The sequence below is a fragment of the Eptatretus burgeri genome, chromosome 7 (assembly GCF_056783735.1).
Source record: "Eptatretus burgeri isolate ZD-2024b chromosome 7, Ebu_testis_v1, whole genome shotgun sequence".
Classification (NCBI taxonomy): Eukaryota; Metazoa; Chordata; class Myxini; order Myxiniformes; family Myxinidae; genus Eptatretus; species Eptatretus burgeri.
The window spans coordinates 64307507-64325568 of record NC_140967.1 but is presented as its reverse complement, the minus strand read 5'-3'; the positions used below and the strand labels follow the sequence as shown (position 1 = coordinate 64325568).

The following is an 18062-nucleotide window of genomic DNA, read 5'->3' as shown; positions in this document are numbered from 1 at the left end:
GTGATCCACCACTCAATTAGAGGCAGAATTTAAATTTATGATGTCATAGGTCACGTGGTTTGGCAGCCATGTTGGATTGGAAACTAGAAACTTGAAACATCTCCTCCAGAATGGCTTATCTGATCAACTTTACAAGTGTGACCGCCTATACATGGTGAACAAAAAGTTCCCAACTTTTTTGATGTACGTCACATGATTTGGCAGCCATATTGGATTGAAGGAAAATATTAAATAATGTTTTCTCTGGAATCGCTGCATCAATCAATGTGAAACGTCAAAATTATGATGTAATAGATACGGGGAATGTATGTTTTCAATTTCAACCCGATCGGCCGCAAGGTCTGGTAGCCAGAATAATTTAATTGTTTGAATCTGAGAACTTTTAGAAGTTTTTTTGTTTTGGAATAAGGCCCACTTGGCTGCGCCTGCATGCGTTTGAGGGTACACGAGTAGCAATTCAATTGATACTGATTGATGGTCCCAGGTAAAAGGGTCAACTGTGTCCATAATAAATAAATGGAATGTGGCCTGTTCCTCGGTCCATTACATGAGAATCCCGCATCGTCGAGAAACATGTGGGGCCTCATTAGATTCAGGGGAAGTGGTGGTTTACCCTCTGCACCCATGGTGTCCACATTTATTACTTCGTGTTCAGGTTATTTAAACACCAATTCAATTGATACCGACTATGTATTCAGAAAAAAGGGCTAACTGTGCACGTAATAAATAGATTGAATGCGGCATGTTACTGAGTCCTTAACTCATCAATCCCGTGTTGTATCAAAGCAGGATTGTATCGAAGCCAGACGTCTTGGTACCCGGTCATCACTGTCAGCGGTTATAAAGTGGCAGTTCTAGTTATTCGGGTACCAAGCCGACAAGGCTGGGTCACCTATTGTTTTTGCTCTGTTTCTTATTATTATTTTTCCTCCGCCAGCAATTTGTGGAGGGTTTTTTTTTGCTTTAAAATTCATTTTCTCGGCAACTATAAGTCCGATCGACACAAAGTTTTCACTGTAGTATGCATCTTTTTTGAGAGCATACTGAATTCATAATTAAGACGGCATACGTCACATGATATGGGCGCCATCTTTGAAAAAGCGAAATTTTTTGGATCTCTGCATCTCTGAAACTGCGCAATGGAAAAAAATTGAAACTTAGCACGTGGCAAGAACTCTCCGTGGGGAACACGTGTGATTTTTCTTGACGTTATCGGTGAGGTGGTATCGCGGTGAAAATTCGACAGGAAGAACGCTGCATCAGAAAAATATGAAATTTCGTGAGCGTCGTCTGTGCAACTCACCAGAGAAAAAAACTATAATGACGTCATAGGTTTGGTGTCACATGGTTTGACAGCCATATTGTTTTGAAATACTATATATCTTTTTTAATCTTCTTCTCCAGAACAGCTGGACAGATTGAGGTTAAACTTTACACACACATTCCACATGACATCCTTTTACAAGTTTATTATTTTTAATTGATAGGTCACATGGTTTGGCAGCCATATTGAATTTACCCTAAAATCTTCCAACATCATCTGCAGAATGGTTGGTCAGATCAAGGGGAAACTTCACACATATTCTCCAAGGGTAGGGGATATATGTTTGTTCATGAATAATTGATAGGTCACATGGTTTGGGAGTCATGTTGGATTGAAGAAAAATATGAAATAATGTTTTCTCTGGAACCACTTAACCTATCGAAGCAAAACTTTGCAACTATCATACACCACCATGGCTGCATGTATGGTAAAAATTATGACATCACAAGTCACATGGTTTGGCAGCCATCTTGGATAGAAAAACACACCTTATACGATTAACACGAAACTTCATAAGCTTGATCCCCTTCCCCATTAGAGGCAGAAGGTAAATTTATGATGTCATAGGTCACATGGTTCATCAGCCATATTGGATTGAAAATTAAAAAAAAATTAAAACCTTCTTCTCCGAAACAGCTGAACAGATTGAGGCGAAACTTTACACACATGTTCCCCACAGACATACTTTAACAAGTTTGGTAATTTCTATTTGCTGTCACATGGCTTAGTAGCCATGTTTAATTTACCCTACAACCTTCAAACACCTTCTGCAGAGTGGCTTGTCAAATCACGGGGAAGCTTCATGCACATTTTCTCCAAGGTAAGGGGACATAAGTTTATTCATGAATAATTAATTGATGTCACATGGTTTGGCAGCCATATTGGATTGAAGGAAAATATTAAATAATGTTTACTCTGGAACCGCTGCATCAATCAATGTGAAAATTCACCATTATGATCTAGCCGACATGTGGCATGTACATTTTAAATTTCAACCTAATCGGCCACAAAGTCTGGCAGCCAGAATTATTTAATTATTTGAATCTGAGAACTTTTCAAATTTATTTTGTCAAAGGCTCACTTGGCTGCGCCTGCATGGGTTTGATGGTACAGGAGTAGCAATTCAATTGATACTGATGATGGCCCCAGCCAAGAAAAAGGGTCAACTGGGAACATAGTAAATAGATGGAACGTTATATCTATATTAATATTTCGGCACGCCTCTTTCTTTGTTCCACCATCAGATTTTTGTTACTGCATGAAATGAAACAAGATTTGGCACATATACTAATGATATTATTGTCTTCCTTAAGAGGCCCCTCAAAATTCGTTTTGATGCATTTTCACAAACTCCAACGGATTCCATTCAAATTCGGTACAATTATGGCTTTTGGTCCAACTTAGGTCATTGGCTATAAATTTTTTCCATAACACTTCCGATATTCGAAAAAATCGATAAATCGATATCCCTTATGGGATTTTCCATTCAAATCCACTCAAGTTTAAGGCCTACGGGGGACGCAAATTTCCACTTTGCCCCGGGTGCTGTTTACCTCCGCTACGCCAAGCTGTTAGGGTTAGGGTTAGGGTTAGCTCCCCTAACACTAACCCTAACCCGAACCCTAACCCTAACAGCTAACCCTAACCCTAACCGCTAACCCTAACCCTAACAGCTAACCCTAACGCTAACCCTAACTGCAACCCTAACCCTAACCGCTAACCCCTAACCGCTAACCACTAACAGCTATTCAGGAAATTTGCAAGAAAGCCCGGGCAACACTGGGCTTTATTGCTAGCCCGAGCAACGCCGGGCATTACTACTAGTAATAAATATATGGAATGTAACCTGTTCCTCGGTGCTTAACTTGTGAATCCTGCATTGCAGAGAAACATGTGGGGCCTCATTATACTCAGGGGAATCCCGCTTTACCCTCAGCACCCATGGTGTCCACATTTACTACTTTGTGTTCAGGTTATTTAAACACCAATTCAATTTCTACCAACTATGTATTCAGGAAAAAGGGCTAAGTGCTTACGTAATAAATAGATTGAATGCGGCGTGTTACTGGGTCCATAACTCATCAATCCCACATAGCAGAGAGACTATGTGGGGGGGGGGGGTTCGGATTACTCGGGGGGAGTTCCGATTTACCATTTACCCTGTGGACCCATGATGACATTTCCCGCACATTTATTGCTTCGTGTTCAGGTAATTTAAATGCCAGTTGAATTGATAACGACGATGTCCCCAAGAAAAAGGGCTAACTGCATACGTGATAAGCAGATTGAACACTTCATGTTATTCGGTCCGTAACTCGTCAGTCCCGTGTTGTATCGAAGCTGGACGTCTTGGTACCTGGTCATCACTGCCAGCAGTTATAAAGCGGCAGTTCTAGTTATTATTATTATTAGTATTGTTATTATTATCACTCGCATCTCCCACAATGAGGCTGTAGCAATAGTCCCAGCTACTCTCATGTTACAGAGAGGTTTGTGGCCTCTGGAAATTTCAGGATAATTTTACACAGGAAGCAAGCAATCTATTAGGTGCACAAATTTTTCAATTTTTGATCCTTTCCTTTCCATAAGCCTCACACCCTCTTTTCTAACCTTATTTACTCATACCTCCTTCCAAGCTCCCCAAGTCCAGGTTTCCCACTCACCTCCACTCTTCTCTCACATTTGTGTAACTTACTACTGTACCTCCAGGAGAAGGTTAAATCCCACTCTTCCTTCCAGGGCTTCAAAAGAAGCAGTTTTTTTTCAAATAAACAGAGTAACCAATGTTATTCAACCAAAACTCACGGTGTGTCTCAAGCAGTGGCTCGCCTCCCATGGACCGGTATACTGCTTGCAGTGACCGGTCCATGATACGGCTGGGCTCGTGGGGATGGGTCCCTCCCAAGAAACGTGTGGTACGACCACTACATCTCAGAAGGGGGTCACCCTGAGACACGAGTCGAACTCTCTCCTCCCCTAACATCTCCATGGTGCTTGCGATCCACTGTGTGCGGCATGGCCCTCTTGAGGGGGGGGGTTCTGTGGGGGTCAACAACGGGCATTCGGTCGGCAACCTCAGACCCCTGACCCGGGTTGGCCTAGCTGTACGTGGTTAACCACTGAGTCGTTGCATGCCTTGTGCCACCGGCACAACAATTTCAGTGAGCATTGTGCCCCGAACTCTTCCGGGCAGATGGTCTTGCCCACTGTGCCAGTTATGCAGATCTGATGGACTGGATCTGGGCACTGGGTCGGCGTTCTTCACAGGGGCCCTCAAGCAAACCACGATTGGGATGGTTCGCAATCGCAAACTGCTACGGACGTCCACTCCGGTGGTCTGAAGCTTCAGTAGATCGCCTCTGTGCCGTGGTGGTCAACAAATGACACATGGTAGAGTACGTCGGAGGACGGGAAAGGTGAGGAAAAAGGGCCAGAGTGGTTAAACCCTGGCAGGGGAGGCACCGAGCCGGCACAGACCACTCCTCGTGGCTCCACCTTGAGCTCGTTCATTAGCCATCCATGCCCATTATCTTTTCTTCCCCCATTAACTTTAACTAACTCAACCCTCATACTTGCAGGTTACCGTCTTTCCTGCATTCCTCTCTCTATGCTATTTTCCTGTTCATTCATTTAATTGCTTTTTCTGTCCAACTGTAGCTCCACTGTCAGTACGTTGCTTTTTTTTACCCTGTATCACTCGACTCTTCTATGAACCTACATTTGATAAAAAAAAAAAGGATGGGCAATAAAATAACACTGTCGATTAAAATGTCTACTTGAAAAAAATTAAATGTTTTCAATGTAATGCAAATTATATTTAATGGTTAAATAAAGTAGTGTCACTAATTATAACATCTGGGATTAATCTGAAATTATTCAAATTAATGATTAAGCATCTAGTTTTGCACTCCCTGAAATCTGTTCTTCCTGCTTCACTTGACCCTTATCAGTTTGCGTATTGCTGTAATTGTTCAGGAGAAAATGCTGTTTCACTCACTCTCCGTCACATGGTAAACCGTCCAGATAAACATATGCCTTCCTATGCTAAGTTACTTTTCTTAGATTTTAGTTCTGCTTTCGATACAATTTCACCTCTTAAACTATATTTTTTTACTTGATGCACTTCGTCTTGATGGTTTTGATTTGCAACTAGATTTTGGATTTTCTTTTGTACAGAAAAAAGTGGTTAAAAATTGGTTCCAAAATTTGTCAGACGATCACCCTGAGCCAATCACCCTGAGCAACTCAGGGCTGTGTTTTATCCCTGATGTTATATTCATTGTTCACTCATAATTATGTCATATCATCCGATAGCTCACTGGTGGTGAAATTTGCAGCCGACACAACCGCTGCTGGCCTGATTTTCACGAGTGATGAAAGTGATTTCCGTAATCAAATCAAAAATCTTGTGGAATCGTGTTCTCTAAACAATCTTGAACTCAATGTCGTGAACACAAAGGAAATTATTGTTGACTTCCAAAAAAACAAAACTCCCACTCAACCCCTGTTTATTCATGATGATGAAGTTGAGATTGTCAATTCATTTAAAATTTTTATGGATACACATTTCCAATGACCTTAAGTGGGAGATAAACACCAATCACTGTGTGAAAAAGGCTCAGCAACAGTTGTTCTTTCATAGAAGATTGAAAAAAGTTTCAGTGTCGGCTTTCCTGTGTTGATAAAGTTATATTGGGCAGTGATAGAAAGTGTTCGAACACTTCCTTTCATTGTTTGGTATGACAACTCGACATGGGACACCCTATCCCAACTGAATATGAGAATAAAAACAGCTTGTAACTAGAATGGCACTTGGTAGAGCGCATACCTCCGCACGTAATGCCTGATCCACGAGAACATATCGGACCCAATACATTTTTGAAATATTATACTATACAGTACTATATCGTTTTTGGCCCTCTCTCTCAATGGTGAAGAATTACTTTGAGAATTAAATAATTCTCGTATCTGGATTTGGATCTTCATCAAAATCGAATCAATTCGTCCTTGCGACACACCCAACCTGTACACCAAGTTTCATCCGAATCTGTCCACAACTTTTTGAGATATTGTGCTTTTTATCGATTTTGGCCCTTTCTCTCAATGGGGAAGAATCATTTAAAAAATTCTAGTAGTCGGACACGGATCCGGATCTTCACCAAAATCGAATCGGTTTGGCCTTGTCACACACCGAACCTGTCCACAAAATTTCATCCGGATCCGTCCCCAACGTTTTGAGATATCCTGTACACAAGCAGACAGACAGACAAACAAACAGACAAACAAACAGAAAGGGGTGAAAACATAATCTCCTTCACCTTCGGTGGCGGAGGTAAAAATATTGGGTGTTATCAGTCTTCCATCGAGAGCCTGTACTCCAGTGGAGTAGCGAAAAGAGCGAAAGCTATCATCCGAGATGAGTTCCACCCAGCACATGACATTTTTGAACTTCTCCGTTTGGGTAAGCATTATCATTCAATCAAGAGCAACTGTAATGTTTGCACGACAGCTTTTGCCGAGCTGTAATCCGCATCCTCAATGAATCTGTGTCAAAAGTTTTGTGATCTTATCGATATTTTAAACCATGTCACTCATTTCATTTTCTCATTTCATTTCAATACCAAAATGTTGTTAAAGGCTCTAAATTCATAATGAGTATATCTCTATCTCTCTGAATCTATTTCTTATTCAATGTAATGTTTAAGCACGCACTGTTAAAGTACTTCTCATTGTATGCACATCACAAATATGACAATAAACTCATGATGATGATGATGATGATGATGATGATGATGATGATGATGATGATTATTATGAAGTGAGATAACGTTTGATCCACACATTATTATGAAAAATAGTGACATTTCAGACCCTCCCCCCTCCTCACCATAGCCACCATCCACCCCATCCACCCAGTCCCCCCCCCCCACTCCACCAACCATCCAATAATTGTCTTCCCTCCCCTTACTCCACTCTGCTTCACAACTTCCATTTTTCCCACCCCATCATCCCCTCATTCTGCAGTATTTTTGAAGTTCTCTTCTCTACTTCAATGTACATATGCAATACGCAAGATGCTCCGAACATTATAATACTCCAAAAACGACTGACCTTAATCTTGGTTTCATTGAAGGGCCACGATGCATTGCAAAATTCACCGTTTTTTGGCCTGTATAAGGATAAATAAATTTTAAAAAATCACAACTTTCTTATTTCAAAGGCAATAAACAATATGCAGAATGCAAAAAGAACAGCCAGGACAAAAATAAGCAAACAATAAAAGTCAACGGATGTAAAAAAAAATAATCAAAATAATTGTTACCACAAGCCATGGATGGTCCAAAATGTTACATTGTCAGGTATGACACACGGTTCTTGATGAGCATGCTTTTCCTGAAACAAGCAGGATATTAATAAGGAAAAGCAAAATGGATTGCAATTTTTAAGAAAGTGAAAAATTTGCATCATACCAAGCAGAACGTCATTGGCCATTGCTGGGTGAAAATAACAGCAACATCAGTGTATTCCTTCCTGAATAAAACAAAAGCAAACAAAAGGGCACCCTGATGAGAGCACCGTTATAAGAGTACTGCAATGCCAGTTTATAATCAATTTATAATTCATGGAAACTTTGAAATGGTCTCAATCGCCTCACTGGTCTCAGTGTCTGAAAATTGAACCAAATTGTCTTCTACTTTGGTTAGAAGCACCTTCTTCTTTTAAAATGTGTAATCCCAACTGCCCCAATCATATATATATGTGTGTATATATACATACATACACACACACACACACACACACACACACACACACACACACAAGATACAAAATATATTTGGATGCAATGGTTAAATCAAGTGCATGCTAATTGAACATGTTGGTCACGGAATCATGAGGGGGGAAAAGCACTTAGACCACAATCGCAAAGTATACAACAAGAATTAGTGTCACAAGCATTTTAAAATTGCCATTAACATTATTTTTCACCCATATAGGTAGGTTGGGAGCCTTGCAGCCTTTTACTGGCTCTTGCTTCTCCTGCCATCTCACCCTCTCTGCCCAACCCCTGCTCTCCAAGGTCACATGTGTTCTCCCAGAAACCATATATTTGTTTCCCTCCCCAAGTCTAAATTTCATGCTCACCTCAATTCATTTTAATGCCTCTCTTTTGTCACACGTGGAAATGTCTTCCCAAGACTGATGTTTCATGCCCTTCCCTAAGACGGGCCTTCATGTCATCTGTCCACTGTGATCATAGTCACTCTCATTTGTACCTCTAAGCCTGACAACACCGACTGAGATCTGTCTCCATTTCAACTGCAGCTGTTCATGCTGTCGTACATGTTGCATCTGCATACGCTTGTCGAGGTGTTTCCCATTCACCGCACTGTCTGTTGATCCTTGACCCCTTGTTCTGCTCTTCCATGAGCCTGAACAGCTGTATTTGAAGAAAGAAAGAAAGAAAGAAAGACAAGAAGCAATCAAAAATTCAAGGTACCTCTAAAAACCAAAATGTCACTGTATTATGACTACCACGATCAGGTTATCGACGATGGAATAAAGAGTTTGTGTCACGGACATAAAAATTTACAAGCATCATGTACACCTTTTCTATTTGGCCCAAATAGGCTCAGTCTCAACCGAGCTATCATGGGTCAAAATTATATTGATAATCAAAGAACCAAGACCTCATGTACACAGGACGAGAGTTTATAGCTGGGCCGACATTCAAACCCAGGCTATACAGCTCAGAGGTGAGCGTGCGTACCTATACGCTATTGAACAAGCTGAAAAGGTAAACACGAGAAAGCATTGCAATGCGTCCTCCGTTTGGCTCATGTCTTGTGTATCTGAGTGGAAAAGCAATTCACGTCCAGCCGTGAAGCGCCATGACACTAACAAGAGCTGGCCAGGGCCAAGGAAACAGCAATCATTATTTTCTAAACCGTATCATCAAACAAAAAAACATGACAGCTATTTAATCGATGTCTACGTCCATCGAGGTATTCCCCTGTATTATCATTAAAAGTATTCTTGATGCCTTTTCAGCTTTCACCAAATTTTTGATTTATGAACATTTTAATCAACTCAGGAAGCAACAGCTTACAAATGTCAGAAGTACCTGTGAGATGACTCTGCCGCAGCCACAAGCAACAAAACGCAAAGTTGTAAGAATACCTCCATCATCCCTAAAATAAAAAAAAATCCACAATTGCTCAATAATCTCAAACACGTTTTCACAAAACCTATCATAAAATGTAACCTTACACTGCTTGCCTTTCATCAGCTGCATCAACTCTCACGTTCAGTTCTTATTTCGGCAAGCTTCAAGCTTTCAATTCAATGTCACTTCCTATAAACAAACTGTTTTCAAACTCCTCCTTCAGTAATCCCCCAACAACACCTCCCACCTTGGCTTCTTGACAAACAACAATTATGTTACACAGAACAACTTCAAACAAGTGCAACAGCATTTTAGTAAAAGTTGAATATTGCAGAAAACGATCAAAGGAATAACTTTGGTCACAGGAAGTCTCTCGTCATATTACAGCGAATTATATCTCGTCAAATACAGTGAAAACCAGTGCGTCCAAAACATTTAAGGGTGTGGACCCCTTCCGAACACCCAGATATTTTGCAGACCACAATGTTTGCCTCTCGGTGACAAATGAGTATCATGGTGTCAAAGTTACGAGACAAACAGGATAAACCATGGCCGGTAGTATGGGAGTCGTTACCTCCCCACCTCCTACCCCGCACGAACCTCACTGATGGCCGAACAGATCCCATAAACCACAGGTTGAGAACCATTGATATATGCCATCCATATTGCTATAATACTGTGGGAAGCTGGATTAACAGAATGAAATCCTCACTGCCCTTCTGAATATCAAAATAAGAATACCTTTCCTAAAAACCAAACCTCCCAGGAACTCCCTTCTGGTTAAACTTCCAAAATCCAGGCTGACTGCACACCTAAGTTATTACTTGGTGGAAATTTTTTTTTGCCAAGTATGTTGTTCTGCAGAATTTGTCTGTCCGTCTGTTGGGTCACCGAAATAGGTGACCCTTATTGTCAGTAATTCTGGATGTTTGTTTGGATGTTTGTTTGGATGTTTGTTTGTTTGTCATCAGCATAATTGGTTGTAAACGTGGGCGGATTTTGACCAAACTCGGGTGGTAGGTACATCTTATGACCTTGTGCTTTGGAAATTGTGATGGTTGCTAGGGACGCTTTGGTTCCCTAGCAACAACCGAAAAACTTTCAAAATCGGTACCGTTCACGCGAAATCAATTCCGAAAGCCATTATCCCACGTAGGGTTATGAAATTTGGCATGAATGATCTACAGGTGATGCTCTATCAAATATATTCCGGTTTTTGTGATATATGGAACACTTTACCCGCAGCGCCCCCGACAATTAGGGTATGCGTGAAAATTGGTGAAAATTGAAGGCCCCCTAGCGACCAGGTGAGTACATCGATACGAATGAAGCTTTGCAGGTTCATGGTACTCAATGAGTACTACATCTTTGCCTCAGGACATATTGACCGATTTCGCTTAGGTCAGGGGTCAAAGGTCAATTAGTGCAAAAATCGATAATATGCGAGAGCTGGAGGTGCCTTCGCGCCAAATGCTACTCTCCTTGGGTTATGGTCGGATGGTCATGAAAATTCACACTAATCGTCTGGAATACATTGTGCACAAACGATCGAGCCGGATTTTCGATTTACATCTTTGTTCACCCACAGCACCCCCTCGAACTTTGGGGATTTCCGATTTCAAACCGCATTTTCGGTACTTTTCATTCTAATGGATACAGAGTAGTTATCAGTAGATGGAACTGGATGAGATTTGATATGCATAATCTTTAGGTGATTCCCTATCCGCTATATGACATCCATTTTGCTCTATATCTTATAGTTTCCATGCTCGGCGACCCGGCTTGTCTGTCTGTCTGTTTGTCTGTCACATGATTTTTGGCCACAGTTTTCAAGCAATTAAATCATTCTGACTTTTTTGTGTGTGTAGGTGGGTGACCAGCCAAGAACAACACCGCTTAATTTTGGTGAAGATCCGAATCCAGATCTGGATATGAGAATTATTTAATTTTTAACTGATTCTTCACCATTGAGAGATGGGGCTAAAAATGATATTGCATGATATCTCAAAAAGTTGTGGACAGATTCGGATGAAACTTGGTGGATGAGTTGGTTAGGTAACAAGAACAAGCCAATTCGATTTTGATTCAGGTGTGGATTCAGATCCAGCCGATCTATGTAAACTATTCAGTCTGGCAGAGCGGTATGCGCTCTACCGAGTGCCGTTCCGTTTCACCAAGTTGTTGCTCTGAGAGTGATTTTTCATTTTATACCTCACTTATCCCATCTATGGAACCACCTCCCAGAGGCTATTCTCACCCTTACCTCTAGGACTAAAAACAAGCAGGACATCACTTGTCATCCTCATTTCTGACACATGATCTTCATGACACACAATAACTTTTCCTAACTCAACCATTTTACTTGCTAGTTTAAGTGTTTCCTCTTTTTTCTGTTCATTCATTCCCTTGATGTTTGTTCCACTGTCAGATATGCCTTGCTCTTCCATAAGCCTCACCCCGATAAAGAAAAATTAATAAACTATAATAAACCTTATCGTCTTCAGCCAAACGATCAACTCAATGCAATCAGCAAATAAATTTTATCACACTGACAGCAAATGTGTCACAAAGGCAGCAAAAAGTGACTTAGTTGGATCCATCCTGGGGTATAATTAATTAAAGGAAATAGAACAGCACTTGGAAGAGCACATACCTCCTCCAAGCTCAACAGTTTACGTTTTGGATCCCACCGATAAGCCGGATCTGGATCCGGATCTGAACTGAAATCGAATCAGCTTGTTCTTATCACCACCTAACCAACTCATCCACCAAGCTTTGTCATAGCCCCTCCACAACTTTTTGAAATATCATGCGACATATCGTTTTGGCCCTATCTCTTAATGGTGAAGAATCACATGAAAAATTCTAGTATCCAGATCCAGATCTTCACCAAAACCAAATCAACTTGTCCACCAAATTATATTTGAATCCGTTCGTAACATTTTGAGATATCCTGCTGACAGACTGACAAACAGACAATGGTGAAAACATAACCTCCTTCCATCTTCGGTGGCGGAGGTAATAAGCTGGAAAAAAGGAATGCTTGGGAATAGAGTCATTTGTGGTGGAAGAGATCATGAGTATGGATGAGGGAGGAGGGAAGTAGTGGTGAACAGGTGGTGAACAGGTGGACCTGAGGTAGTGGTGAACAGCTGTCTTGAAGCCCTGGAGGGAAGCTTGGAACTGAACAAACAGGGGAAGTTGGTTCCATTTCCAAGAAAAGCAACCGCAAACATGAAGCTGGTAACTGGCAGGATTGCTACCGTGGTTTATTAAACGTTCTTTTAAACCTCCTCTCAAGGGCAAACCAGTAAGTTGGCCCTGCAGGAAATTCTGACAGCCAAACTCCATGTGACTATTGTACTCGTGCTGACTGGTCCAACGTCCTTCCCTGGCATTGGTCCCTGCCAGAATAGTGAACAAGACAGCATGTGAATACTGTTCAATAGCTCTCATTTCCCATCTGCTTGGAAATAGCAAGGAATGAGTATCCTTACCTGCTGGAGCTGGCATGAAGATGACATCACGATCAATGCAAGATCTAAAAGAATATTCATTCAGTTTCAGGCAAAGTAAGTCTGACTCTTCAATTGTAAGGATATGTGCAAGTGAAGATCCACCCATTCCCACGCAAGGATCAATAATGGTTCTGCAAATACGCCAAGAAATGGAAGTACTGCCTGGAAAACTTTCACGAACCCTTCAGACATGGGTGACAAGAGTCGTTTGACGACAGATCAAAAAAGTAAAGTGGTACAAAAGTGTGAAACGTGCACAGGCATTTTAGGGCTCACTTAGGGGAAAGGTAGGCACCATGTGCAGGAACACTATTTTGAGGTTACACAGACAATTTGAAGAAAATGGAACGGTGCTTGATGAAAAAGCCCCTGCCATTCATCAGTAGGACTCCAGAAAATGACAAAGCACTTCATGTTTCAATGACAAGAAGTCCAACAAAATCAACTTGAAACGCAAGTCAGCAATTGGGAATTTCCAGGACATCCATTCGCCGAATGTTCAAAATGAATGCATTTGACCGATTCAAAGAGCACTGGATTAGGGAATGGTGTCAAATATTTTTATTTAACAAAATCATACGACATAGACATAAAACAAATTTGCCATCCTTTCGTGACCCACCCATTATTATGTGGACCTTTTTTCTGCCTTCACTATTCTTCTTCTTCTTCTTCTCCCCCTCCTCCTTCTCTTCCCTTAATAAGGGCTATGAGATCCAGTGGCACCAAGCTTCTGCCCTGCCTTGACCACGATACTCCTCCACTTCCCTCTGTCCTCAGCCAACTCTCTCCACTCTCCAAACACCCCCACCTTACTGATAGCCCTCCTCGTACAATCCTCCCATCTCAACTGCAGTCTACCTCTTTTCCTCCAACCTTGCTCCCTCGACCTATCTGCTCTCTTTGACATTCCTTCTTCCCCCATCTGCACCAAGTGTCCAGCCCATCTTAGCTGGCATTACACCAATCTCCCCATCAAGCTGATCAGCACATCAATATCCTCCCTCAGTCCCTCCCATCCACCCTCTTCACTCCCAACATCCTCCTGGCCCAGTTGTTCTCTCAAACATGCAACCTCTGATGGTGTCTCTCTGTCAGTGGTCACCATCTCCAGACCGTAAAGGTAGGCTGACGTTGCACATGACATCAGAACCTTCCCGTTCAATTTTCTTGATATCTTTCTGTCTGTCATTACTCCCTCCACCCTCCTCCACACATTCGCACCCACCTGAATCCTCCTTCATGCTTCTGCCTTGGACTTACCATCCCCAATCACTGTTCCTCCCAGATACTCAAACTAAACCCATTTCCCTGCCTGATCTCCTTCCCCTCTAACCTCATATTCACTTCTTTTCTCTGCTGCCCAACCCACATCACTCAGTCTTCTCCATACTCATCTTCAGCTCATGCTTTCCAAATGCCTCATGCCACTCCCCCAATGCTTTCTGCATCTCCCACCTACTCTCACCCACAACAGCCAGATCATCCACATCCAGCATCTTCCTCATACTACCCTTCAAGCTCACCTTCCTGCTTACCAGCTCCATCACCATCACCATGATAAGCATGAGTGGGCTGACAAGATTTTATTGCCTCAAACCAATGTTTACACTGAACTCCTCAGACATCCCAGGACCAACCAAAACTCTTCCCTTTGTTTCCTTGTACAATCCTTCCACCAAACTAACTTCTGCTTCTAGCACTCACATCCATCTTAGTGTCGCCATCACCATCTCTCTCAGGACAGTGTTGTAAGCCTTCTCCAAGTCCACAAATCCCAATTCCATTTCACTTTGCACCTCCAACCTCTTTCCACGAGCTGTCTCAGCACGAACATCCCATCCGTCGTCCCCCTACCTTTTATAAACCTCTGCTGCTCTTCTCCGATCTCCATCTCCAGACTCTTCCTTATACTCCAATCCAGAAACCTCTTCAGCACTTTTATGACATGACTAAGGAGTGCAATTCCTCTGTACTTCCCTGAATCTTGAACATCTACATTCCCCTTCTAATTCGGCACAATTAACTGTGCCCTCCAATCCTCCAGAATTGAACCCTCTCTCCTTCATACATTCACCAGCCTCTTCGTCTCACTGACTCCGACTTCTCCCGCTGCAATTATCATCTCAACGCCTAGTGCTCTTCCCTTCTTAATCCTCTTCAATGCCGTCCACACTTCCTCTTCCGTGATCACAAACTTCACTTTCCCCTCTATATAACATTTGCTCCAGTTTGTCGTTGCTTCCTTCCCGGGTCAACAGCTCCATGAAATATCCTAACCACACCTTCAATACTGCCCCCTTCTCTTTCACGAGTCTCCCCCTATCATCGTGACTCACCGCCTCCTTCACAATCCCCTTCCCCTCTCAAATGTCCTTACAATCCTCATCCCTGTCACGAGCCAATTTATTAATCATCGTCCTCCCACCATCCACTTCCAACTTGTGTACCTTTCCTTCCACATCATTCCTCGCCTTATCCACAGCTCCCCTTGCTGCTTTCATCTTATGCCCATACAGGTGCAGCAACCCCGCATCCGGCTGCTTCCACCAATCCTTGATTTCCTCTATCCTCTTCCAAACCTCCTTCTTTTCACCAACTGCCTTCGCTACCTCCTTCGTCCACAATACCTGGTTTCTATCCCTGGACAATGCACCCTTTCCTGATGCCCTTACACACAGAACTTCTGAAATTCCCCTAAACTCCTCTCCATCCTTCTTCCACTCCTACAAGCTCAAACAGTGCCTTCCGAAAGTATTCATTCCCCTTGACTTTTTCACATGTTGGTCACGTGGTCATGTGCTCCCTCCGCCACTGCCTTACAAACCCCAACCCTGCACAACTGTCACTTCCGTACCACCACCAAATCTGATTCCTACAAATTCCTGTTTATACTTTTTCTTGCTTCGTTACATTATCACAATTTCACTTTTTATTGTGCACCATCAGTCGTGAAAGGGGAACCCAAACGCTCAGACCACTTCGACGCAAATCCATCCCTAGATACCCTACAAAATAGATATGATGTGTCTTTTTCTGATTTCTGAATTATAAAGTGGGTAGTTTTGCAATTAAATGTCGAAATTGTCCTCTTCAGATTAGCTGTGACGTCACACACGGAAGCAGACCACCAGATCCGTATGGTGTACGGGTTAAATCATGGTATTATTTAACTTAAATGGCGAATAATTTTTTTAGATTTTCCACAAATATGGTGAGTTGATGCATCCTTGTATAGTAATAGAAACCGAGATGGTTTCATGCTATACCAATGACGAAAGACCCTAAGTTTGCCAGAAATTGGATGAGGTTTGTCCGAAATACCCGAGTGTGGATCAAGCTGAGAAAATGTTTGCTTTTGTGCTCAGAACATGTTATGGAGCATGTTATAAAACAACAGAGATGGCTAGATGTTGTGGTTACTCACTACGATTGAGAGAGGATGCCATCCCCAAGATTAAGTGGAAGAAACAGCCGTCGCTCAAAACTGTAACACCATTTCTTCCCAGCTATGTACACAGACGATTTGAGCGGTGAATCAAACACCTGTTGCCATTGCCCGGCAGTTACCACATGAGCACCAGAAAAATAATTATCTATTAAATTATCAACACAAATTTCTACAAATCAAATGAATCACCATCTATTTATAGTGGAGAGAAAGTATGTATGTATCATCTACTCCTCCATGAGGACTTGACCGAGGAAGCTAAAACTTTCAGGGTACCCCATCCACAGTTCTCCATCAACCCCCACAATACCCACCACCATCCTACACAACCCTCCTCAACCATCACCCACACCCCTACTCCACCCTCCTCCTCTATCCACTGGGGGAGGGGGGGGTGGCATCAACATCTCACGGACACGACACAAACACAAATGGCGTCCAGAGAAAGTATGAAACAGGACAACCCTGTAACATACAAAACAATCGGTCAGCCTGCGACGGTCTGCAACGGTGGGACAAAACATTCGTCACCCATTTTGTCCATGCTGTCAGGTTATAACGGGTTTTTTTGCTCGAGTAATATATAAACTGCTTTATCAATTAATACAAAATAAATCCCTTATAAACTGCCAATTGAACGGAAAGTCAAACCCCACCGAGCTGAAGCGATCAGGCGACCGGTGTTTTGATCTTTTTAACGCCTTCATCTTCACTTCTGCCTTGTTGCTCTGAATTGCTTGCATCGGCTCGAAACGATACGGCTCCACAATTCCCCCCAAAAGAGGTTCCTCACTAATTTTGTCTCCAATCGTTTCTTCAAAATCACACTGCTCAGTTTCAACATACTGAAGAGACCCTTCAGAGTTACTCATGATGGTGGAATCAGTATCGGAATCTGAGGTCGACATGCACTGTTTCTCCATGTAAAGCCACCCTTTGGATCAATATGGCTTCGGGGTGTGACGTCACTAGCGAAATATAAATCGACATTTTAGGGATTTTTTTCGACACTTTGTGATTGACAAACAATTTTCAATTCCCCCCCCCACCCCCTTCAAATTAAAATGTGACGAATAATGCTCAATGGTTTTCAGAAAAAAAAAATTTGCGTTTGGGTTCCCCTTCAAGGAAGCACTTTTTAACCATCTTTATTGTTTTTTTGAGCTTCCCATTTGACCAAAATGTGACATATATCTCTACTTGTACTTCTTTAATTGATCCAATTATCCCCACTTTGTTTGTGGGATCGGATGAGGAACATTTTTAATTGTCAAAATCTTGCAGGAACTGGATGGTCCAGACTGATATTTGACCGAAGGTGATTTGGGCAAGAATTTGCAAGTTGTTTCGGGTGCCGGCATTAACTGGCCTACTCTTCACAAGAGACAACGTGGGATAGTTAACATCCACCGACTAATGCTAGCAAGACAGGACACCCAGTTTAACGTCTGTGCGGTGCGATGGACGGTGGGTGCTGTTTGTGATACAACACACTTCCAATAAAACAGCAATCTGACAGATTATAGTCAGGTGGAGAATTTAACTCACTCTGTACTCCTCAAAGCTATGTGCACTACATCTGCACCATCCTATTGTTACACTTGT

The 18062-nt window shown here is 42.2% G+C and overlaps 1 protein-coding gene across 4 annotated transcripts in view; it reads right to left on the bottom strand.

The window, feature by feature from the left end:
* The window catches only part of RNASET2 (ribonuclease T2), a 53729-nt gene that overhangs the window by 23758 nt on the left and 11909 nt on the right, over positions 1–18062 (bottom strand). The window contains exons 1-5 of one of the 4 annotated variants that reach the window (XM_085888833.1): positions 9602–9719; positions 9447–9513; positions 7795–7855; positions 7647–7717; positions 7436–7493 (exon numbers count right to left, since the gene is read on the bottom strand). In XM_085888833.1, the coding sequence (XP_085744959.1) occupies positions 7436–7493; positions 7647–7717; positions 7795–7855; positions 9447–9513; positions 9602–9617 (273 nt within the window). In that variant the 5' untranslated portion in view covers positions 9618–9719. Of the gene's footprint in view, positions 1–7435; positions 7494–7646; positions 7718–7794; positions 7856–9446; positions 9514–9592; positions 9720–18062 lie in introns of those variants that run through there. The other 3 variants (XM_085888832.1, XM_085888834.1, XM_085888835.1) reach the window with 3 other exon arrangements.